Source organism: Tachyglossus aculeatus, chromosome 26 (genome assembly GCF_015852505.1).
Source record: "Tachyglossus aculeatus isolate mTacAcu1 chromosome 26, mTacAcu1.pri, whole genome shotgun sequence".
Classification (NCBI taxonomy): domain Eukaryota; kingdom Metazoa; phylum Chordata; class Mammalia; order Monotremata; family Tachyglossidae; genus Tachyglossus; species Tachyglossus aculeatus.
Genome location: NC_052091.1, coordinates 7,696,239 through 7,720,900, shown reverse-complemented (window position 1 = coordinate 7,720,900; position 24,662 = coordinate 7,696,239). Strand labels below are relative to the sequence as shown.

General features: G+C 56.4%; 2 protein-coding genes across 5 annotated transcripts in view; one reads left to right on the top strand and one right to left on the bottom strand.

The window, feature by feature from the left end:
* Positions 1-11,766, top strand: part of INTS14 (integrator complex subunit 14) — a 25,690-nt gene extending 13,924 nt beyond the window's left edge. For 3 of the 4 annotated variants that reach the window (XM_038766950.1, XM_038766949.1, XM_038766955.1), the window contains 7 exons: positions 725-867; positions 2,408-2,500; positions 4,322-4,466; positions 6,017-6,150; positions 6,418-6,536; positions 8,704-8,769; positions 10,888-11,136. In XM_038766950.1, the coding sequence (XP_038622878.1) occupies positions 725-867; positions 2,408-2,500; positions 4,322-4,466; positions 6,017-6,150; positions 6,418-6,536; positions 8,704-8,769; positions 10,888-11,136 (949 nt within the window). Of the gene's footprint in view, positions 1-724; positions 868-2,407; positions 2,501-4,321; positions 4,467-6,016; positions 6,151-6,417; positions 6,537-8,703; positions 8,770-10,887 lie in introns of all 4 variants that reach the window. The other variant, XM_038766954.1, reaches the window with a different exon arrangement.
* The window catches only part of HACD3 (3-hydroxyacyl-CoA dehydratase 3), a 24,155-nt gene continuing 11,215 nt past the window's right edge, over positions 11,723-24,662 (bottom strand). Inside the window, exons 2-11 of the mRNA XM_038766956.1 lie at positions 24,028-24,070; positions 22,415-22,488; positions 20,984-21,148; positions 19,830-19,881; positions 18,821-18,931; positions 18,019-18,146; positions 17,310-17,422; positions 16,128-16,234; positions 14,236-14,367; positions 11,723-13,517 (exon numbers count right to left, since the gene is read on the bottom strand). Of these exons, the coding sequence (XP_038622884.1) occupies positions 13,441-13,517; positions 14,236-14,367; positions 16,128-16,234; positions 17,310-17,422; positions 18,019-18,146; positions 18,821-18,931; positions 19,830-19,881; positions 20,984-21,148; positions 22,415-22,488; positions 24,028-24,070 (1,002 nt within the window). The 3' untranslated portion in view covers positions 11,723-13,440. The remainder of the gene's footprint in view (positions 13,518-14,235; positions 14,368-16,127; positions 16,235-17,309; positions 17,423-18,018; positions 18,147-18,820; positions 18,932-19,829; positions 19,882-20,983; positions 21,149-22,414; positions 22,489-24,027; positions 24,071-24,662) is intronic.

Here is a 24,662-nt window from a genome sequence, read left to right as displayed (position 1 = left end):
AAGTAAGACAATAATAAGGATAAATATTTAACCAGACTAATTCATAATTATTATTGTTGAGCCCCCAGCGCTTAATACAACGTTGGGCACATAAGTGATTAGCAAGTACGACAATAATAATGATAAATATTTAACCAGACTAATTCATAATTATTATGGTTGAGCCCCCAGTGCTTAATATAACGTTGGGCACATAAGTGATTAGCAAGGATGACAATAATAAGGATAAATATTTAACCAGACTAATTCATAATTATTATGGTTGAGCCCGCAGCGCTTAATACAACGTTGGGCACATTAGTGATTAGCAAGTATGGCAATAATAATGATGAATATTTAATCAGACTAATTCATAATTATTATTGTTGAGCCCACAGCGCTTAATACAACGTTGGGCACTTAAGTGATTAGCAAGTACGACAATAATAAGGATAAATATTTAATCAGACTAATTCATAATTATTATTGTTGAGCTTCCTGGGCCAGAAGCGACAGGTTTTAGGGGACCCCTCCCGTGTGGTCAGAGCACAGTGACTTCTCCCTGGGAGAAAACTGAATCGTTCAGTGCTTGATACGGTGCCCGGCGCTGAGTACGGTGTCCGGCACATAGTAAGCTCTTAATTAATGCCCCAGTTATTATTTTTAATCTGTGAAAAGCGTGGCCTTCCGGGGTCATTGCTTTCCTTTGTCCCCGACGGCGACTTCCCCCTCTCCCACGTTCCAGGAAGCTGATCGACGTGGCGTACACGCCCTTCCACGCGGTCCTCAAGTGCGGCCACTTAACGTCGGACGTGCAGGCCTTCCCCAGGCCGGAACCCTTCGTCATAGACGAGGAAATCGACCCCATCCCGAAGGTCATCAACACAGGTAGGTCTTAAAGCCCGGACCCGGCGGGAGCTACGCTCCTACCGGCCCATTCCTCCTCTCTCTCCCACCGAGATGTGGCCCCGTCCCACCCCCGGTCCCGCTCCCCGAGGCCTCTGCTGGGAGACCGGGTGGCCCCACGCTCCCGGGAGGCAGTTTGAGCGGAAGGATGGTGGGGCAGGACTCTTTTCCCACTCCAGTCGTGGGCCCTGAAAAGGCCGGGCCGGGCTCAGGGGGGTGGTTTGCAAACTTTTGGCCTCTGCCTGGAGGTCCGGCTTATCCGCCGCCCGCCCGCCCGCCTGCCGGCTAGCCTGGCACAAGCCCAACAGAGGGGTCCGACCCGCAAACCCATCTCCCCTTTTCTGTCCCAGAAGGGCCCGGAGGCCGTCCAGGCAAAATCGAGGGACGGCGGGGGGCTGAGGGAAGGGCCGTCAGACCCTCTCCAGATCCCGGGGAAGTTTTTGGAACGAGAAACCGGGCTGGGCAGAGGGAGGGGAGAGGCTGGGCTTCTTGGGAAAGGTCCCCCGAGTTCTCGTAAACGGGATGAGGGAGTTCAGGGTCTCATGGTGAAGAGTAGAAGGCTCAGCCAGGGTTTCCCGAAGCCGTTGTCCCAAAACCCGACTGGCCTTTAGAAGCGAGTCCCCTTGGGCATCTCAAAGTCACCCGTGACCACGGTCACTCTGAGAACCTCGGTCTCCACGGTTACTGACCCATGGCCGATGGTTTTGACCCGGTATGGCTCCCCCCCCCCACCTTTCACTTTGACTAAATCAATCATTTTATTGAGCACATATTGTGTACAGAGCACTGTACTAAGTGCTTGGGAGAGGACAATATAACAGAGTTGGCAGGCACGTCCCCTACCCACGGCGTGCTTACAGTCTAGCCGGGGAGGCGGACTGATGCTCTGAAGGTGATCGGGAGGTTGGGCGAACCGGCTCTCCGTAGCCGCAGGAATTAAGTGGAGGGGGAATTTGGGGTGAGCTGAAGCTTGGACTTGAAATGAGACAGAGTCTCCCTGCCTTTCTCTCTGATGAATTCAAAGCGTGCAGTCTCTCTCTCTCTCTCTCTCTCTCTCTTTCTCATCCCCTTGTCTGCTGTGTGACTTTGGGACAATCGCTTCACTTCTCTGGGCCTCAGTTCCCTCATCTGCACTTGTGTATATTTGTACATATCTGTTATTCTATTTATTTTATTAATGATGTTTTTATATCTATAATTTTTTCTCTGGGCCTCAGTTCCCTCATCTGCACTTATGTATACTTGTACATATTTATTATTCTATTTATCTTATTAAGGATGTGTTTATATCTATAATTCTGTTTATCTATTTTGATGCTATTGATGCCTGTCTACTTGTTTTGTTTCGTTGTCTGTCTTCCCCTTCTAGACTGTGAGCCCGTTGTTGGGTAGGGATTGTCTCCATCTGTTGCCGAATTGTACTTTCCAAGCGCTTAGTACAGTGCTCCGCACACAGTAAGCGTTCAATAAATACAAGTGAATGAATTCTCTCTTTCTCTGTCCTTCCCACCCGCCCCTCCAGATCTGGAAATAGTTGGCTTCATCGACATAGCGGACATCTCGAGCCCGCCCGTCCTGTCCAGGCACTTGGTTCTGCCCATAGCAGTTAACAAAGGTGAGTTTTCCGTGACGCCCCTGTCCGGGGGACATTCTTTCCATTCCACACTGTTCTAAGCGCTGGGGTAGATACAAGGTAATCAGGTTGTCCCACGTGGGGCTTACAGTCTTCATCCCCATTTTCCAGATGAGGTAACGGAGGCCCAGAGAAGTAAAGTGACTTGCCCAAAGCCACACGGCTGAAAAACGGCGGAGCCGGGATTAGAACCCACAACCCTTGACTCCCAAGCCCGGGCTCTTTCCACTAAGCCACCCTGCCTCTCTAAAATCTGTAAAATGGGGATGAAGGCAGGGAGCCCCACGTGGGACAGGGACCGTGTCCGACCCGATTTGCTCGTATCTACCCCAGCGCTTAATAAGGGGCCGGGCACGTAGTAAGCGCTTAAGAAATCCCATAAACAAACAATCAACAAATAAGCATGAAAGTGCTGACTTGCAGCGGGGGAAGATTGGAGGGGAACCTGGATTTCCATCGGCGGCAGCAGGGTCTTGGGAGACGACAACAGAACTGCCACGTTCCCTGCTCACAACGAGCTTGACGGTCTAGAACGGGAGACAGACAACGAGTATAAAATAATAAATTTGGATATAGGCATAAATGCGGTGGGGCGGGGAAGGGGGGATGAATAAAGGGAGCAAGTCGGGGTGACGCAAAAGAGAAAAGGAGGGCTTAGTCAGGGAAGGCCTCTTGGAGGAGATGGGCCTTCGTTAAGGCTTTGAAGATGGGGAGAGTCCTGGTCTGTGGGATTTGAAGAGGGCCAGAGGCAGGACGGGGGCCGGGGGTCGGCAGCCAGATTGATGAGATGGAGGGACAGTGGGAAGGTTGGCATTAATCAATCAATCAATCGTATTTATTGAGCGCTTACTGTGTGCAGAGCACTGTACTAAGCGCTTGGGAAGTACAGGTTGGCAATGTAGAGAGACGGTCCCTACCCCACAGTGGGCTCACAGTTTAGAAGGGGGAGACAGAGAACAAAAAACATATTAACAAAATCAAGTAAATAGAGTAGATATGTACAAGTAAAATAAATAGAGTAATAAATACGTACAAACATATATGCAGGTGCTGTGGGGAGGGGAAGGAGGTAAGGCGAGTAGGAGGAGGGGGAGAGGAAGGAGGGGGCTCAGTCTGGGAAGGCCTCCTGGAGGAGGTGAGCTTTTAGTAGGGCCTTGAAGGGAGGAAGAAAGCCAGCTTGGCGGATGTGGGGAGGGAGGGCATTCCAGGCCAGGGGGATGATGTGGGCTGGGGGTTGATGGCGGGGCAGGCGAGAACGAGGCAAGGTGAGGAGATTAGCAGTGGAGGGTGTGGGCTGGGCTGTAGACTAAAGTGTGCAGACCCCAGGCCTCTCCGAGGTGCAGCGGCCCCAGCCATTGTGGGGTGGCTTTGGCTTTCCTTCCCCTGCGGGCCAGTTGCCGGCTCGGGCCGACTCCTCTCTGGTTCCTCGGCACGGCCTGCTGCGGCAGGGCCTGGGGGTCGGGGGCGGCGGGGATCCCGTTGGGAACCAGCGAGGACTGGGGCCCGGCGGCCGTTAGGCCAGACACCTCTCCCCTGGCAGGTCAAAAGTGATGGGCGGAAGTCCCCCGCCCCACACGGGTGGCCAGCGAGTAGCTGCCCCAAACCGCCGGCCCGTCGACCCCCTCCCTCGTGGCATCGGGGACGCCCTTCGGTGCCAACGCAAGAGGGCCGCGCGCGGCCAGCAGTGTGAGCGAGAGACTCGTTCCGGGCAAGCGGGCCAAGTCCCGGAAAACCGCGGTCGGGTCTTCCCTGTCCGTCAGGCGTCCTGACCGTCCCCCCCATCCGGCTCTGTTTTTGGCACAGAAGGCGATGAGGTGGGGACCAGTTTGACCGATGACGTCGAAGATGAAAATTCGGCCAATCAGATTGCGGGCAAGATACCCAACTTCTGCGTCCTGCTGCACGGCAGCCTCAAAGTGGAAGGGATGGTGGCCATCGTTCAGTTGGGGTAGGGGGTCTGGGTTCCGTCCGCCCGGGGGACTCTGGATAATACGGGTTCCAGCAGATGGGATCAGCCGAGCCAGAATCGGATGAGTTCGAAAGTTTGAGTGGAAAGAGGCCGAGCCTGGGAATCTGAGGACCTGGGTTCTTATCCCAGCTCTACCACCTATTTGCTGTGGGAAAGGCACTTTACTTCTCTGTGCCTCAGTTTCTTCATCTGCGGATTGGGGGGTTCAGTACCTGTTCTCCCTCCTACTTAAACCGTGAGCCCCTTGTGGGACCTGATGATCCTGTATCTACCCCAGCGCTTAGTACGGTGTTTGGTGCGGAGGAAGTACTTAGCAAATACAACAATTAGTAGTATTCCAAACCTTATCCTGATTACCACCCTGCCAGAATAAGAAGCCCCTCTCCCACTTTCCCACTTCCTCCCTCACCCTCTCCCCTGCTGCTCGCTAATAGTCAATCAGTCGTATTTATTGAGCGCTTACTGTGTGCAGAGCACTGGACTAAGCGCTTGGGAGGTACAAGTTGGCAACATATAGAGACAGTCCCTACCCAACAGTGGGCTCACAGTCTAAACGGGGGAGACAGAGAACAAAACCAAACATAACAACAAAATAGAATAGATATGTACAAGTAAAATAGAGTAATAAATATGAAAAATAATCACAATTCTGGTATCTATTAAGCACTTGCTGTGTTCTGGATCCCACCCAATCCCCGTCCCACACGGGACTCCCAATAATAATGATTATTATTACTAATCACCAGGTACTGTCCTAAGCCCTATGGTGGATACAAACGGATTGAGTTCGACACAGTCCCTGTCCCACGTGGGGCTCACGATCTCAATCCCCATTTTCCAGATGAGGTAACTGAGGCCCAGAGAAGTGACTTGCCCAGGGTCACAGAGCCGGCAAGCGGCGGAGCCGGGATTAAATCCCGGGCCTGCTCTCTATCCGTTGTGCCATCCTGCTTCTCGATCTGTCTTACTCCCATTTTATAGATGAGGAATCGGAGGCCCAGAGTGGTTCAGTGACTTGCCCGGGGTCACACAATGGGCCAGTGGCAGAGCTGGGGTCGAGGCCAAGGCCTCCTGATCAATCAATCAATCAATCAATCATATTTATTGAGCGCTTACTGTGTGCAGAGCACTGTACTAAGCGCTTGGGAAGTACAAGTTGGCAACATATAGAGACAGTCCCTACCCAACAGTGGGCTCACAGTCTGATCCCCTCCCATCCCCGCTCCGTGCCTTCCTTGAGGGGGTTAGGCTGCTTCCTGGGGAACCGAGAGTTTGGATCACGCCGAGGAGCCCGGCCGTTAGGAGAGTTCTCTTTAGTCGTTGCTTCAAGCGGGTGGGGGGCCGCGGTTGTGGTGGGCCCGAGGCGGGCAGCGGGTGCCGTCTCTAAGTGGGACGTTGTTTCAGGGTGGCAGGCCTCCTCCGCCCCATCCCCGTCTGTGTTCGGATGGTCGGAGTGGTCGAGGACAGGGGTTGGGGGGAGCCCGTGGGGTTTCCTTCCGGGGGTGACGGCCCCACCCGCCTCCCCGCAGGCCCGAGTGGCACGGGATGCTGTACTCGCAGGCGGACAGCAAGAAGAAATCCAACCTCATGATGTCTCTGTTCGAGCCCGGCCCGGGGCCTCTGCCGTGGCTGGGGAAGATGGCCCAGCTGGGGCCCATCTCAGGTAATCCCGCCGGACGGACCGTCCCTCTGCCCCAGACCCGGGCTCGGCGCTGGGTGCGGGGAGACCCCCGGGAGAGGATGCAGCGGGAACCCCGGCCCCCCGTCGATCGCGGAGTCCAGCGGTGGGCATCGCCCGACCGACTCGCCCACCCGAGGCGAACGACCCCGGGCGGCCTTCTGCGTCCTGAGCGGGGCTGGGGTGGCGGGGCGGGCGGGCGCTGCCTCTCTGCGGCGGCGGCTTTTTGACCGGAGTGGGGTTTCTTGACAGACGCCAAAGAAAACCCCTACGGTGAGGACGACAACAAGAGTCCCTTTCCCCTGCAGCCCAAGAACAAGCGCAGCTATGCCCAGAACGTGACCGTGTGGATCAGGCCCAGCGGCCTGCAGGTAGCCCCCCCGGACCACCTCCTCCCCTTCCGAAAACCCAGTCGTAAGCAACGGCTTCATTCATTCATTGTCGTATTTATTGAGCGCTTACTGTGTGCAGAACACTGTACTAAGCGCTTGGGAAGTACAAGTTGGCAACATAGAGAGACGGTCCCTACCCAACAGCGGGCTCACAGGCTTCAGAACACGGTGGGCGGAAGCCAGCGGTTGAAGCCCCAGTTGGCCACCACGTGATGGCTGCTGGCCCAGGTCCGTCTGGCTGGCCAGCATGGCCTAGCGAAAGGAGACCTGAGTTCTAGTCTCGCCTCCACTTCGTGCCTGTTGTGTAACCTTAGACAAGTCACTTAATAATAATCATGATAATTGTGGTATTTGTTAAGCGCTTACTTTGTGCCAGACACTGTCTTAAGCGCCGGGGTGGGCACGAGTAAATCGGGTTGGACACAGTCCCTGTCCCACATGGGGCACACAGGCTCAATCCCCATTTTACAGGTGAGGTAACTAAAGCCCAGAGAAGTGAAGTGACTTGCCCAAGGTCACACAGCAGACACGACTGCTAGGTCTGTGCTCTATCCACTACTCCATGCTGCTCCTCAACTTCTCCGGGCCTCAGTTTCCTCATCTGTAATGATGAACGAACCCCATGTGGGACAGGGATAATCTCGTGTCTGTCCCAGGGTTTAGCACAGACCGTAGCAGAGTGGCCCAGTGGAAAAATACACGAACCTGGAAGTCAGAGGGCCTGGGTTCTAATCCTGGCTCTGCCCCGCGTATGACCTTGGGCCAGTCGCTTCACTTCATTCATTCATTCAGTCGTATTTATTGAGCACTTACTGTGTGCAGAGCACTGGACTAAGCGCCTGGGAAGTACAGGTCGGCAACAGATAGAGATGGTCCCTACCCAACAGCGGGCTCACAGTCTAGAAGGGGGAGACAGACAACAAAACATGGAGACAGGTGTCAAAATAGAACAAATAGAATTAAAGCTAGATGCGCATCATTAACAAAATAAATAGAATAGTAAATATGTACAAGTAAAATAGAGTAATAAATCTGTACAAATATATATACAGGTACTGAGGGGAAGGAGGTAGGGCGGGGGAGATGGGGAGGAGGAGAGGAAAAAGGGAGCTTTGTCTGGGAAGGCCTCACTTTTTTTTTTTTTAATGGCATTTATTAAGCGCTTACTATGTGCAAAGCACTGTTCTAAGCGCTGGGGAGGTTACAAGGTGATCAGGTTGTCCCACGGGGGGCTCACAGTCTTAATCCCCATTTTACAGATGAGGTAACTGAGGCCCAGAGAAGCGAAATGACTTGCCCAAGGTCACACAGCTGACAATTGGCGGAGCCGGGATTTGAACCCATGACCTCTGACTCCAAAATCCGTGCTCTTTCCACTGAGCCACACTGCTTCTCCACGCTCCAAGTGAGCCACGCTCACTTCCCTGGACCTGATTTCCCTCATCTGCAAAATGGGGATTCAATACCTATTGCCCTCCTGTCTACTCCGTGATCCCCATGTGGACCTGATTATCCTGTATCTGCCCCAGGAAGAGAGTACAGTCCCTTTTTTTTTTTTTAAGGTGTATAAGCGCTTATTGTAGGTCAGGCACTGTGTTAAGCGCTGGGGTAGATACGAGGTAATCTTGTTGGACACAGTCCAAATCCCACATGGGCGCTCATAGTCTTAATCCCCATTTTACAGATGAGGTAACTGAGGAACAGAGAAGTGAAGTGACCTGCCCGAGGACACACAGCAGACGAGTGGTAGAGCCAGGATTAGAACCCAGGTCCTTCTGACTCCCAGGCTGGGCTGTATACACTAGGCCACTCCTCTCGGCATATAGTAAGTGCTGAACAAATACTACAATTGTTACTTTTGTATCGATAATAATACTAATCACCACCGTTCTTATTATTTCCGAGCTGGACTCATCCCCTTCGCCCATCTTGTTTTTGCATGTCGAGCTCCAATTTCAGCCCTTGGGAACTTACTGGCCACATGCGAGGGTTTTTCACCTGTGGCCCTCATCTCCACAGGGTCAGGGTTTCCTCATGAGCGTCCCGGGTACAGCTTCTGCCCGCCTTCCCCACCCCGCTTTTCAGGGGGCGGGGATATACTTTCCGGCAAAATCCCTCACGTCAAATTCTCTCTCCCTCTACCAAGACCGACGTCCAGAAGATTTTGAGAAATGCGAGAAAGCTTCCGGAAAAAACCCAGACGTTCTATAAGGTGAGTACGGGGGGGGCCCGGCGGGAAGGCCGGGTGGGGCCTGTGTTGGGATGAGGGGCGGGAGGTTTTGGGGGTCACTTCTGCTCCCCCAACTGAGGGACGTGCGGTTGTCGAAAGGAGTTTATGTCACCAAGGAGGCAGAGTTTATGTCACCAAGGGGGCCGCCGACCTCTGAGGGACCAGAAGCAGTAGAGTCCTAGGGATCTTGGGGTCCCGTGGTCCATCCCCCTGCCCCCATTCCCCTCTGCAGACAGTGATTGTCAGGATGGGCTACCTCAGGTGGGTGAGCTGGCCTGTGGCCTCCCCTTTCGTTAACAGTAATAACCAGGGAGCTTCAAAGCCCTTGAGTCCTGTCGCCCGGGGCCCGGCCAGCCAGGGACTCGCCAATCAGGCCAACTGCCACTTAATAATAATCATGATAATTGTGCTATTTGTTAAGCGCTTACTTTGTGCTAGACACAGTCTTAAGCGCCGGGGTGGACGCGAGTAAATCGGGTTGGACACAGTCCCCATCCCACGTGGGGCTCACTGGCTCAATCCCCGTTTTACAGATGAGGTAACTAAGGCCCAGAGAAGTGAGGTGACTTGCCCGAGGTCACACGGCAGGCACGACTCCTACGTCTGTGCTCTATCCACTACGCCGTGCCGCTCCTCAACTTCTCCGGGCCTCAGTTTCCTCATCTGTAATGATGACCGAACCCCATGTGGGGCGGGGATAATCTGACCTGATTATCTCGTGAGTGTCCCGGGGTTTAGCACAGACCGTAGCAGAGTGGCTCAGTGGAAAGAGCCCAGGCTTTGGAGTCAGAGGTCATGGGTTCAGATCCCGGCTCTGCCAATTGTCAGCTGGGTGACTTCGGGCAAGTCACTTCACTTCTGTGCCTCAGTTACCTCATCTGTAAAATGGGGATTAAGACTGAGCCCCTTGTGGGACAACCTGATCACCTTGTAACCTCCCCAGCGCATAGAACAGTGCTTTGCACATAGTAAGTGCTTAATAAATGCCATCATTATTATTATTACCCTTCCTAGTGCTCCCTCTTCACAGGGCAAGGGGCTGATCTAGCCATCCCCGTGGTCCTGGGGGGTACCCAGAAATCCCCCCCAACCCCTGACCCATCCAGCTCCCCCTCTCCCCGCTCCCTGGAGCCCCACCTGTTTCGGTAAAAGTCCAAGCGACCCTGTGGTCATCATCATCATCATCAATCGTATTTATTGAGTGCTTACTATGTGCAGAGCACTGTACTAAGCGCTTGGGAAGTACAAATTGGCAACATCTGGTCACAGTTGCCCGGCCTCTATTGAGGCCCAGGAGTCAGAAGGACCTGCGTTCTCATCCCGGCTCCACCGCTTGTCTGCTAAGTGACCTTGGGCAAGTCACTCTACTTCTTTGGTCCTCTGTTTTGTTTTGTTTTTTTTTTGATGGCATTTATTAAGCGCTATGTGTAAAACACTGTTCTAAGCGCTGGGGAGGTTACAAAGCGATCAGGTTGCCCCATGGGGGGCTCGCAGCCTTAATTCCCATTTTACCGCTGAGGTAACTGAGGCCCAGAGAAGTTACGTGACTTGCCCGAAGTCACACAGCTGACAATCGGAGGAGCCGGGATTCGGACCCATGACCTCTGACTCCAAAGCCCGGGCTCTTTCCACTGAGCCACGCTGCCTCACTGCTTCTCAGTTCCCTCCTCTGTAAAATGGGGATGAAGACTAATATGGGACAAGGGCCGTGTCCAATCTCATCAGCGTGTAGCTAGTGTTTAGAACAGTGCCTGGCACATAGGGAGTGCTTATCAAATACCATAAAAAGGGTGGGGGGAAAGGGCAGGTCTGGAGTGGCCCCATGACAGGCATTCATCCGTTCATTCAGTTGTATTTACGGGGAAGCAGCATGGCATAGTGGATGGAGCCCGGTTCTAATCCCGGCTCCAACACTTGTCTGCTGTGACCTTGGGCAAGTCCCGTCACTCCTCTGCGCCTCAGTTCCCTCGTCTGTCAAGTGGGGATGGAAACCGTGAGCCGTACCTAGGACGGGGGCCGTGTCCAACCCGATTTGCTCGTGTCCACCCCGGCGCTTGGTCCAGCGCCTGGCACGTAGTAAGCGCCGGGCCTCTCCTGCAGGAGCTGAACCGCTTACGCAAGGCGGCCCTGGCCCTGGGCTTCCTGGACCTGCTGAAGGGCGTGGCGGACATGCTGGAGCGCGAGTGCACCCTCCTGCCCGACACGGCCCACCCCGACGCCGCCTTCCAGCTGACCCACGCCGCCCAGCAGCTCAAGCTGACCGCCGGCCCCGCGGACCCCGCCGCCTACGACCACAACATCGCCCCGCTGCAGACCGACTTCTCCGGCAGCAGCTCCGACCGCATGTAGCATCACCCCGCGCTCCGGAGGAGCTTCGGACACTTCCGTTGGCGGGCTCCCTCGGGCCAGAGCCCGCCCTCCCCTCTTGGGGAGAACAAGGGCCCCGCTCCGGATGAACAATCCTCCATCTGAACGACTGTCGGGCGGGCGGCCCGGGATTCCTCCGGCGGATCCCGTTTTAACAGAGCAATAAAATGCCCGGTTTTACATAGCAAGTCCCCGAGTGGCTAGCGGGCTACCTCTGGCTTATCCTTTTCCCCAGAGGAGGAAAGGGACAGGCAGACGGGTGGATGTTTGGGACTCAGTGCCGATCGACGAAGTACATCGGTTGCGTTTGCTGCGGACTGTACCCACCGCTTGGGAGAGGACAATGAGAAGGGGTAGAAACGATCCCTGCCCTCTTGGAGCATGTGATCCAGTGAGGTAGTGGGCTGGAGAAGGATTAGAGCCAGGGATGGGGTCTATAATTCCCGAAGATGCCCCACTACCAGGGGCTGTGGGGGACCCTGGTGATCGGGCCCCCCAGAGAAGGCGGGGAGGGGAAGGAGGGTCCCCTTTGAGCTCTTGAGGTCGAACGAGAAAAAGGGCCGAGAACTCGATTGTAAATATTTTTAATAGAAATATGCTCTGTTGCCTTGTCGGAGACGAGTCAGTTCTGTCAGTAAATTCAGGGCAATCACACGGAATATGAGTTTCATCCTTGAGAGCCAGGGTGGAACCGGCAGATGTTTGTGGGGTCACGGGGGGCGGGAAAGGGAGCACGAGCGAGAAACGGGCCTGTGGCAGGAGAAACCTGACGGAAGCGGGCCGACGTGGCTACCTGGTAGTTGTCTTTCTAATGATATTATCGTCACAGTGTCAAACCAAGCTACCCAGCCGGACTCTCAAAGACTCGGAGTCCTTGCGCCTGGAGCAGCAAACTCTCAGTGCTCCCCTTTTTTCAGAACCCCCACATCCCGTTCCCTTGGGCCTCCAAAACCGCTCTCACCCAGGCGAGGCGCCCATGGACGGAGAGGGGTCGGTTGTGTTTGGAATGTGCGTTTGGGGATGGCGAGGGAACGGTCAACCGGCCACAGTCCAGAAGAGGCTGGACGGTCTTTCTACAGCTGCCGCCCCAGCTCAACTTCAGAGCCCCTTGGGGACGGCCAAGAGGAAGCCGTCCACTCGGCTGACCCTCGTCCCCGTCTGCGCCAGCGAGGGGGGCGAAGGGTTGAAGTGTGGGGGTCCCTGGCCGGCTTTCCCCGCCTCCCGTGGAATGTGAGGGTGGTCCTCGCTGTGTGAGCACCAGTTTTGCCACAGCAGGGCGGAGGCTCTGGCCGCGACTGCCCGAGGCAAGAAGCCAAGTTCCCCGCCCCACCTTCCTTTCAGACAGGGGTGGGAGGCGGGGGGTAGGAAGGCCCACCACCACCTGCCCCAGGTGGGGGGTTCAAAACACCTGACGGCGTGATTCATTTTATTTAAAAAACGGAACAACAGCAGCAAAAAAACAAGGAAATTCCCATCGGGAGAGGTTTGCTCTCCCCTTCGGCCACCGGAGGAAAGGGGAGGGTCATTTGTTACCTGAATGTAGGGACTGTCTCTATATGTTGCCAACTTGTACTTCCCAAGCGCTTAGTACAGTGCTCTGCACACAGTAAGCGCTCAATAAATACGACTGATTCCAGACATACCCCAAGGGGGATGTGGGAAGAAATGGGGGAGGCGGGGGGCGGCCAGCCTGGCCAAGTCAGTGAAGAAGGGGGTGCGGAGAAACCCAGCTGGACCCCTGCCTTTATTTCACACATCTCCGCCCCTTTTTCCCATCTCCAGCCGCCTGCCTCGGTTTCCCGGGGGAGACCGGCCAGCAAGGCGGCGGCAGGGCCCTGCCTCGATGCTCCAGGGACGACTGCTAAAGGTTAGACGCGGCCCAGAAGCCCTGGAAATCAGAGGACGCTCCTCGCACCGCGACCAGTTCTGTCCATCCTACGTGAGTTTGGTAATTATGGCGCGGGGTGGGCATGGGCCGTACCGACTGAAGTCATCTAGCAAATAGGGAAACGTCAGCGGGCTACGTGAGCGGGAGAGGGGGTTGGGGTGGGAGTTTTCTGAGAGAGCCCGATGCGGGTTTGTGTGACGGTACGGGTTTGTGAGTCGGTGTGAGTGCGATGGGAGGCCAGGGGAGACGGGGTGTCTGTTGAGGGTGAAGAAGGGTGAAATCACAGAGGATTAAAACGATCACCGAATCTTATAAAACCTCTCGTGTTCATAGCACGGGTAAAACTCTCTAAGGATTTCGGACGGCCTAAATCCGGGAGGGGAATCCCACGGCCGCACTTAGTTTGCCTTTCTCTTTTTCGTGGCAAGTTGTCGCCTTCGTTGTTTGTGGAGGTGACGGAAATTCACAAACAGCCCTGGAAAGGGACGGGACCGTGATCAGAAAGCGGAAGCGGGGCGTCCCAGCTCCCACCCAGCATCGGACCGCTCCCTCCGGTCCCCACGGCCGACACGGCTCCTCACCCGGATTTATTTCCCAAACTGTTTTTACTAGCTCTTTTCCTGTTTCTCTTCGCCCCAATCCCCCTTGGAGTCAGAGGGCCCGGGTTCTAATCCCAGCTCCGCCCCCCGTCTGCTGTGCCTCAGTTCCCTCAGCTGCAAAATGGAGATTCGATTCCTCTTGTCCCTCCTACTTCAGACTGTGAGTAACTGGTAGGAACTAACAGTAACTGGTTAAGCGCTCGCTATGTTCCAGGCACCGTACTAAGCGCTGGGGTGGATACTAGCAAATCGGGTTGGATGCGGTCCCTGTCCCCCGTGGGGCTCACGGTCTCGATCCCCATTTTACAGATGAGGGAACTGAGGCACGGGGAAGTGACTTGCTCAAGATCAGACAAGTGGCAGAGCTGGAACCCATGACCTTCTGACAATTAGGTCGTGCTCTCTCCACTACTCCACTGCCGTAACTGCTCCAGCGCTTAGCACAGTGCCCGGCCCATACTGAGCACTTGGCAAATGCCGCAGTTTTATCTGACTCCAATTAAAGCCACCCCCAACGCGTCCTTGGGACGCGGGCCTGAGACTCTAACACGAAGACCTTTTCTGAGACCGAGTTGCGAGCGGGAACGAACTTACGTAAAAATAACAATATGAGATGGCCTTGGAGAAAAGCGGAGAATCTGACGGTGAAGTTCAGGGGAGGCGGCAAGGTGAAGCTGAACTTTCCGCTTTCGTTGAATATCGGGATGGACTGGATGACGGAGGCGGCTGGAAGCAGAGAGCCGAGACTTGTGAGGGGTGAGTAATTCCCCCACGGGCCTCCCCGCTTATCGATAACGTGGGTAAGGGGTCCAGCGACGGGTACCGAAGGAGAGGGCGGGAGCGGTGTGGCCCAGTGGCCGGGGATGGGTCCGGGAGTTGGGAAACCAGGGTTCGGATCCCGGCTCCTCCGTTTGCCTGCCGTGTCACCCTGGACAAGTCACTGAACATCGAACATCCCCCTTTTAGACTGTGAGCCCACTGTTGGGTAGGGACTGTCTCTATATGTTGCCAATTTGTACGTCCCAAGCGCTTAGTACAGTGCTCTGCACATAGTAAGCGCTCAATAAATACGATTGATGGTGATGATGATGATGATGATCGAAGCAGCATGGCTCGGTGGAGAGAGCCCGGGCTTGGGAGCCAGAGGTCATGGGTTCTAATCCCAGCTCTGCCACTTGTCAGCCGGGTGACTTTGGGCAAGTCACTTCAATTTCTCTGGGCCTCAGTTCCCTCGTCTGGAAAACGGGGATTAAGACTGTGAGCCCCACGTGGGACAACCTGATCACCTTGTATCCCCCCCACAGCGCTTTGCACATAGTAAGCGCTTAACAAATGCCATCATTATTATTATTATTAATCTCTGGGCCTTCCTCGCTCATCTGTAAGACAGGGGGTTGAATTTCTGTCCCCTCTCCGCCTTCGACTGCGAGCCCTGTGAGGGGAGAGAGGGACTGTGTACAATCAATCGTATTTATTGAGCGCTTATTGTGTGCAGAGCACTGTACTACGTGCTTGGGAAGTACAAGTTGGCAACATATAGAGACGGTCCCTACCCAACAGTAGGCTCACAGTCTAGATCTGTTGGTTTTGTGTCTACCTCGGCACTTGGTACTAATAAATACAAATACCACAGTTATCACTGTTGTCATTAGGATGACACACAAACACAACCTAAATGACAGATGATGATCAATTCAGAGGGAAAAATAGGGCACTGAGATAAGAGGAGAAGTTTCAGGTATCTGACAGGGGCTTGTAATATTAAGGATGGTATTTGTTAAGCGCTTACTATGTGCCTAGCACTGTTCTAAGCGCTGGGGGAGATGATACACGGTAATCAGGCTGGATGCAGTCCCTGTCCCACGTGGAGCTCACAGTCTTAATCCCCATTTTACAGATGAGGGAACTGAGGCACAGGGGAGTGAAGTGACTTGTTCACAGTCCAACAGTCACAGCCACCACCGGCCCCTAATAATAATCATGGTAATAATAATAGTTGTTGTTGTCAAGCACTGTTCTAAGCACTGGTGTCGATACAAATTCATTAGATGGGACTCAGTCCCTGTCCCCTGGGCGGTTCGGTCTAGAGAAGGGTGTAGGATTTAATCCCCATTTTACAGGTGGGGGAAACTGAGGCACAGAGAAGCGAAGTGACTTGCCCAAGGTCCCACAGCAGACCAAGTGGCGGGAGCTGGATTAGAACCCAGGTCTGCTGATTCTCGGGCCCCGGCGCTTCCCAGAGGCTCTGAGACGACCCTGAATTGGGGCGAAGCAGGAGGGGGAGCCCGTTGTTGGGTAGGGACCGTCTCTATATGTTGCCAACTTGTACTTCCCATGCGGTTAGTACAGTGCTCTGCATACAGTAAGTGCTCAATAAATACGATTGAATGAATGAATGAGGGGGGGGAAGGCGTTGGCTTCCGAGGAGGGACCCGAGAGGGCCTTCGAGCCGGGGCTGGGAAAAATCAATCCGCGGCGAGGACTACCTTCGGCCAAGCACCCCAAGGGGAAGAGGGGGATCCAGATACTGTAGCGAATCCAAGTGAGAAGCTTCCAGTCTACGTCGATGCAGGCGAGCATGTAGAAGGGGTACCTACAGGAGACGAGAAATTCTCCTCAGTAGTGTGCAGACAGCCAAGGCCCGGGACGGCTTATGCTCCTCTCGTTCTGTTCCCAGCGTCCTCTACGGAGCGGGGGCCCTCAAGCGATACCGTCGATCAACCGATCAATGGGATTTATCGAGCACTTGTACTATGCGCTTGGGAGAGTGCCATCGCAACAGAATTAGTAGTCATCGTTCCCTGTCCTAGTCTAGTGTACACTTCTACTACCGCCGCACGGCTCCGCTGCCCGCCCAAGATCATCAATCGTATTTATTTATTCATCAATCGCCCAAGATGGAGAAGAAAACCCCGTCCGCCAGCCCCGTTACCTTGTGATTTCCACCGCGTTTAGCACGATGCGTGGGCCCACGGTAAGCGCTTACTGGAAGCCACCCCCGAGGGCGGGTAAAGGGGCGTCCCTGTTCCGGTGGGGTTTGCCCGGACGCCCGGCCCCAGGCCCGAGCCCCAACTAGGACGAGGGGAGCCGAGCGCTCCAGGGGCCCTGGACCGACCGGCGGGAGACCCCCAAGGGAGACAGTGACCACAGAGGAGATGGTCCAGGTTGACCACGGCGGGAGATGATGGCACAGGGGAGGGGGTGACCGTGGCAGAGACGGCGAATAGCGGGGGCAGGCAGGAAAGGGGAGACGGTGACCCCAGACGAGATGGCACAGGGGAAGGCGTGACTGCAGGGGGGAGGGGGATGGTGACCCCGAAGGATATGGCAGAGGGGAGACAGCAACGGCAGAGGGAAATGGGAAAGGGGGAACGGTGACCACGAAGGAGACAGCGGAGGGGAGGGGGCGGACGCAGAGACTGCAGGGGGAGATGGGGAGGGGGACGTGGTGACCACAAAGGAGATGGCCGAGGGTAGGGGGTGACCGTAGTGGGAGATGACGGCACAGAGGAGGGGGGTGATGACTCCAGGCAGGGGCTGACTGAGGCAGGAGAGGTGGCGGGTCTCCCCTCCCCTCGACAGGGAGCTTCACCCGGCAGACCCGAGGGCGGTGGAACCGTAATGGGACTGAGTCCTTACTGCGGGCCCCGCGCCGGCCCTCCGCCCACCTGAAGATCTCAATCGCGCTCCACAGGTAGAAGACGAAGAACACGACGGCTTTGTTCTGCATCTCCTCCAGGCTCCCGAAGATGACGAACAAAATGAAATTTCTCCCAAGGAGCTGGGGCGCGGAGGAAACGGAGACGGTTCAGAAACCCCAACCCCCAAAACAAACCCCCCCCCAGGTGGCTTCGTCCCAGGTGCCCGGGCCACGATAGCCCAGGAAAGGCCTCGAGGGTCATCTGGGCCATCCCTCCGCCTCGGGGCAGACTGGGTCAAAATGCCTCCACCAGCCAACTCCGCTGACGCCCCACGACGAGGGAGTTTCTAGTCTTCCATTCTGGTCTCGCTCCCTCACCCCCAGATCCTCGAATCCCGGAGGGCAGGGTAAGAATAATGGGAGCCACGCGCTGTGCTAAGCACTGGGGTAGAGACGAGATCACCGAGTCAGACTCAGACCCCGCCCCTCCTGGGGTTCACAACCAAAGAAGGAGAGCAGGTATCTTCTTCCCATTCTTCAGATGGGGCAACCGAGGCCCGGAGAGGTTAGGTGGCTTACCCCGGGTCACAGAGCAGCCAGGGATGAGAATTCCCGGTTCCCAGACCATAGCGCTCTGCCACCCCAGCCGAGCAGGTGTTCCGCTTGGGGCCGGGTGCCCCGGGGAGCGACAACGCTGGCTACCGCCCGGCCCTTCTTCGGCCCCAGCCGGGCGCTACCTGGATCAGGGATGGCAACAGCGGTGAGCGGGTGACTCCGATCAGGGCGTTGGCGGATTCCACCACCGCCAGCATCTGGCAGAAGTACATCATGTCGGCCATGGAGTGAAACGTGTCGTAGAGAGAATCTGAGGGACACAGACCAGAGACGGGTTCGTCCGCGGGCCCCGGGAGGGTGACCCCTCGGGTACTACCGTCCCCCCGCCGAGCCTCTCGGCCTTAAGCCCGAAGGGGAACCCCCCCAACGCGAGACGGCCCGCTCCCGGCCTAGCCGGGGAGAGAAAGCGGGCGGCCCCGCTCGCTTCTCCCCCGATCCTGAGGGGATCCAACATCTTGGACGTTTTCTCCCAGGGGTCTGGAGAGGCTGGTGGCCGGGCAGGAGGGGGTCCGTCATGGCAGAGGAGGACAAGAAGTGACCCGAAAAAGTCTGGGCCACCCCAGCTACAACTGCTTAAACTCCCAGTTCCAGTGAGATGGAGGACAGAGAAGTCCACCACGGGCTTGCACAATGGAGGTGCCTATACACGCGGCACATCATAAACACCCACCCTCACGTCCCTACGCGCACAGATACATGCTATAAACATACCCCCATACGTACACGCAACATAAACACCCACCCTGCCCGCAGGAAACACGGCACACGCGGCGTCGTTTCCCCTTCCTGCCGACGAGCGCTCTGACCGGCCCCAAATCCCAAATCTCGTCCATTATCCCGTGTTCGGGGCTGATAAAGGGGTGATTGGGCCCCCGGTCTCCCCGCTGGGGGCAGGGGATGGTGGCGGCGGCGGCGATTACTTGCCTTTTCCCAAGATGACGAGCCGGACTGTCATGTTGACGAAAATCCAGGAGAAGCCCAGGAACTGCACCAGGTTGTACATAAACAGGTAACCCTTCTTCAAGGTCACGAACGCTGCGGCCAGAAGCAGACGGTGGACACCGTCAGCCCGGGTGGACGGCCGGCTCGCTCTGCCCCCGGGGCCCCGAGATCGAATCCATCCCCCCCGTCGCCAAGTGGAGCCCCGTGCGGTTCACCGGCCCGATACCCGGCTCCAGCCATGCCCCGGGGCTACCGTCAGTCAGTCGATCGTATTTATCGAGCGCTTACTGTGTGCGGAGCACTGGACTGAGTGCTTGGGAGAGTATACGATAGTGAGGCGGGCATGTTCCCCATCTGAAAAATGGGGATTCGATACCTCTTCTCCCAGTCGGTCGATCGTATTTATTAAGCGCTTACTTTGTGCAGAGGACTGTGCTAAGTGCTCGGGAGGGTACGCTATAACGGACACATTCCCGAGGCCCAGAAACGTTAAGTAACTTGCCCAAGATCAGGGAGCAGAGACCTGTGGCAGAACTGGGAGTCAGGAGACTGGGAGCTAATCCCGGCTCCACTGTTGGCTTTCTGTGTGACTCAATTTCCTTGGGCCTTGGTTTCCCCACCTGTAAAATGAGAAATCTACACCTGTTCTCCCACGCCCTTTCACTGTGAGCCCCACGTGAGGCAGGGCAGGGAAGCAGTGTGACCTCGTGGATAAAAGTTGAGGCCCGAGGGCCCGAGTTCTAATCCCGGCCCCTTGTCTGCCATCATTATTATTATTATTAGCTCGGGCACTTGACTTGTCTGTGCCTCAGTGACCTCATCTGTAAAATAGGGATTAAATCCTCCTCCCTCCGTTTTAGCCTACGATCCCAGATGGGGCAGGGACTGCGTCCAAACTGATTAGCTGGTATCTACCCCGTGCTTAAAACGGTGCTTGGCACATAGTAAGCGTTTATATGGTGTTACGGGGGGGAAGAAAGCCACTACTTACAGTCGTCGGAAACTCTGGATTCCATTCTGATTTTATTAATCCTTTCTTCTTCCTAGAAAGCCGGAGAGAAGTTTCCCGCAAGGCTGGAGTGGACCGAGTCTCCCGTCTGCTCGACCGAGACCCGCCGGGGAATCGCCGCCCTCCTGCAGCTCCTGCTTTTCGAGGCCGCCGACTCCACCGGCCCAGGGAAACGAGATGCCACGGCTGGAGATCTGCACCTCCCCCGGGGGGGAACACCACCGCCAACCCCCCTCCGGGCCGGGGCTCCGTCAGGGCCGGCCGTGGGAGTCCACGGGGCCCAGACCTGGGAGCGTGGCCAAGTTGGAAGAGCGTGGGCACGGGAACCTGAGGACCGGCACGCAGTAAGTGCTTAACGAACTTAACGAATACCCCCCAAAAAGAAAAAAAAAAATCCCAGCTCTGCCGCTTGTTGGCTGTGTGACCTTGAGCAAGTCACTTCACTTCTCGGTTCCTGCTCTCCTTCCTACTTCTCCTTGAGAAGCAGCGTGGCTCAGCGGAAAGAACGCGGGCTTGGGAGTCGGAGGTCACGGGTTCTAATCCCGGCTCCGCCGCTTATCAGCTGTGTGACTTTGGGCCAGTCACTTCACTGTGCCTCAGTTCCCTCATCTGGAAAACGGGGATTGACTGTGAGCCCCACGTGGGACAACCTGACTGCCTTGTATCTCCCCCAGCGCTTAGAACAGGGCTTGGCACATAGTAAATGCTTAACAAATACCAAAATTACTTAACCTGTGAGCCCCATGCGGGCCGGAGATTGTGTTGAACCTAATTAATTTGCATCTTCCCCGCACTTAGAATGGTTGTTTGATGAACAGTAAGTGCTTAACAGATATTGCCAAAAAAGAAAAAAAAATGGAGCTAAGCAGAGGGCCCCTTGGCATGGTGCTCTGTCCAGGCAGCTCTGGTGGAGCTTTTAGACTGTGAGCCAATTTGTACTTCCCAAGCGCTTAGTACAGTGCTCTGCACACAGTAAGCGCTCAATAAATACGATTGATGATGATGATGATGGTGGGTTTCGTCCCTGGCTTTCCTGGCATTGGGTCCTCAGGGCCCACTGCTCCGCGCGCCAATCTCGGGGCCCAGGGTGACTGCTCCACAGCTCCCGGCCTCCAACCCCGTCGCCGGCCACGGACCTTGGCCTTGAGTTCCATCTCGGCGTCGGACTCGTCCAGCCAGCGGTCGAAGTCGGGGGCCAAGAAGAGAGGGCGCTTCTCTTGCCGGGTCAGCCGCTCCCACCACTGCCTCTTCTGCTTCTTCACCGTCATGTTCACCTGCCTCTGGGTAAGCCTGTGGGCCGGCTGCGGATCGGAGCGAAAATGATGCTGGGGAGGTCAGCTCCCCCCCCCCCCGGGGCGGGCCCGACTCCCTCGTCCGGCACGGGGGCTCGGAGAGGGAACCGTTCCGCTGTTCCCGCTGAGGAGACGGGCATGAACGATGGCAGGGAGGGAGCGGGCGCTTACTCCGGCCTGAGGCTCCGCACCGGATGCCGGGATTGAACCGAAATGATCGGCTGGGGCCCGGAACCCTGTCCCACCGGGGGCCTGAGAGGGGTTGACGGGGGAGAACGGGTGTCTTATCCCCGTTTTACAGATGAGGAAACGGAGGCCTGAGGAGATTCGGTGTTGAGGTCACTTGGCAGGCCCCGGCTCCCAGCGCTGTGCCCTTCCCCTTAGACCGCACTGCCAAAGGCGCTTGCTTCTCTTCCGGCAACCTCCCTCCATTTTCCTGAAATCGGCAGGGAGGAGGCGGCGGGTTGAACCGGAGAGGAGGAGCCCCCAGAGAGCCTTCACTTTTCCCCCTCCGGGCTCCTCCCCTGCCGCCGCTGCCCCCTCCTCCTCTTCCTCTCAGACCAGGCGTCCTGGGGAGGGGGAGTTGAGGGACCGTGACCCATCTGATGATCTTATACCGTCAGTACAGAGTGCGGGCAGAAAAAGAAAGGCTGAGTAAACGCCCAGAACTCCTGTGTCCCCGTTCCGTCAGGCTGAGCCGGCAATCCAGACCCCCGGGGTGGCCCGAGGGATGTGTATGTGTGTGGGGGTTTGGGGGGAGTCTCCCTGTGGGCCCCCCTGGGAATCGGGGACACCAGTCAGGGAGGCAGGTGGGGGTTTAGTCGGTCACTAATGGAACCACTGCGGAGAGACTGCCAGTTGAACAGGGTCTGTTGGCAAGGCAAACAGCCCCCGGCAGCCATCACCGTCTGTCCGGCCCTGTCCTACCCTGCGCCTGACAAAGCAAATAATGGCAGATGGCGGGGGAAGATGGCTCGGAGCCCCGCGGGCCTCCCGTCCCTGGCCTTGGGGCCCTCTTCCCGCCGCCGGGAAGGACAAGGAGGGAAGGTCTTGGGGTTCAGCAGCGGGTGAGGGGGCCCTGAGGATGGGGAGCAGGCAGGAGGGGGCATTCAGGTCTCAGCAGCAAAGGTTGGGGGGGCCCGGAGGGGGGGAAACAGAAGGCAGGCCCCTGGGAGACTGACCCCGGCTCCTCCCCGCTGCCTCGTATTTTACTCAACCGCCTCCGGCTCTCTGTGGGGGGCAGGACGAGAGGGGCAGAGGACGAGCCGCTTCTACCTGAGGCTTCACCGGCTCCAGAAACTCCAGGTGAAATTCGTAAGTGTTGTCTCCCTTGGCCCCATGGCCCTGGGCTGAAACATTAGAAAGAGACGCGGTAAAACGGGGCAAAGGATCGGCGACCGAGCCGCTCTCCACCCCACTGGCCGCTGCCCGGCTGGGCCCTCCCCCGGCCGAGGGCCCGGGACCGCTCAGCTGGGCATCAAACCCACCCAGATCTTCCCGTGGCACCGATCCACCCCTGGTGGAAGACACTGCCCAGGATAGGGAGGGCAGATAGAGCCAGCAAGCCATCCCGGGATGCCCGGGGTGCGGGGAGGGGGCGGCCAGCACATCCACGGCCTCCGGGGAGCCTTGGAACGCAACAGGGGAGGGGGAGACCCCCAGACTTTGGAAACTACCCCCACCCCGTGTCCCCCACAGGGGAGCTACTGGTCCTCGCCCGTTCCCCACCCATCAGGGCTCCCCTCCAGGGGGGCAGAGCAGGAGACTTGATTTCCCCAGAGAGCAGAGGTCTGGGCCTGTCTGTGTGCGGCGACGTGCGCGTTTGCCCGCACCCAGATTCGCTCCGGAACACCGCTCTCCCTTGGAGTTGGGGGGGCCGGGAGCGTGGGGGTCTGAATACGTAGGCAACGCAGAGGGGAGGACAGAGAAGGGAAATGAGGGCTTAGTAGAGGAAGGCCTCTTGGAGGAGGTAGGAGTTTAGGAGGACTGTGGGGGGTGGGGGGGGAGAGAGCGATGGTCTGACAGACATGAAGGGGGAGGGAGTGAGATACAGGCCAGAGACAGGCCTCCTCAAAAATCTCCAGTGGCTTCCAGTCAACCTACGCATCAGGCCAAAACTCCTCACCCTGGGCTTCAAAGCTGTCCATCACCCGCCCCCTCCTACCTCACCTCCCTTCTCTCCTTCTCCAGCCCAGCCCGCACCCTCCGCTCCTCTGCCGCTAATCTCCTCACCGTGACTTGTTCTCACCCATCCCGCCGTCGACCCCCGGCCCACGTCCTCCCCCTGGCCCGGAATGCCCTCCCTCCCCACATCTGCCAAGCTAGCTTCTTCCTCCCTTCAAAGCCCTACGGAGAGCTCACCTCCTCCAGGAGGCCTTCCCACACTGAGCCCCCTTTTCCCTCTCCTCCTCCCCATCCCCCCCCCCGCCCTACCTCCTTCCCCTCCCCGCAGCACTTGTATATACATTTGTATAGATTAATGACGCTATTTATTTGACTTGTTCTATTTATTTTGTTACTGATGTGCATCTAGCTTTAATTCTATTTGTTCTGACGACTTTGACACCTGTCTCCGTGTTTTGTTTTGTTGTCTGTCTCCCCCTTCTAAACCGTGAGCCCGTTGTTGGGTAGGGACCGCCTCTATATGTTGCCGACTTGCACGTCCTAAGCGCTTAGTCCAGTGCCCTGCACACAGTAAGCGCTCAATCAATACGACTGAATGAACGAACAGGATGTGGGCGAGAGATTGACAGTGGAGAGGAGAGGAGAGGAGAGGAGTGGGCCAGGCTGGGCCTTGGTAGGAGATCAGGGAGGTGGGGGAGACGCCCCCCTCCAGCCCCCTGAGTTGTTCAGCACTTTCTCACTCTCACAAAGGAGGGGATACTGACCTTTGAAGTGCAGGGTGTTTTCTGTGATGCTGATTACCGGATTCTGTGGAAAGAGAACAAGGATGTAAATGCTGCTCTCGCCTTAAGGAACTGAAGGGGAACCTAGTGGATTGAACCTGGGGACTGGGAGTCAGAAGGACTTGGGTTCTAATCCCTGCTCCTCCACCCGTCTGCTGGGTGACCTTGGGTGAGTCGCTTCACTTCTCTGGTTCCCTCACTTGGCAAATGGGGATTAAGACTGTGAGTCCCCTGTGGGACGGGGACTGTGTCCAACCTGACTAGCTTGTTTCTACCCCAGCGCTCAGTACGGTGCCTAGCACATGAGAAGCAGCGTGGCTCAGTGGAAAGAGCCCGGGCTTTGGAGTCAGAGGTCATGGGTTCAAATTCCGGCTCCGCCAATTGCGTGACTTTGGACAAGTCACTTCACTTCTCTGGGCCTCGGTTACCTCACCTGGAAAATGGGGATTAAGACTGTGAGCCCCCTCCCCCGCCGTGGGACAACCTGATCACTTTGTAACCTCCCCAGCGCTTAGAAGAGTGCTTTGCGCATAGTAAGCGCTTAATAAATGCCATCATTATTATTATTATAAGCGCCTAACAACTGCCATACGAAGCTGGTGGGAGTGAAAATCAAT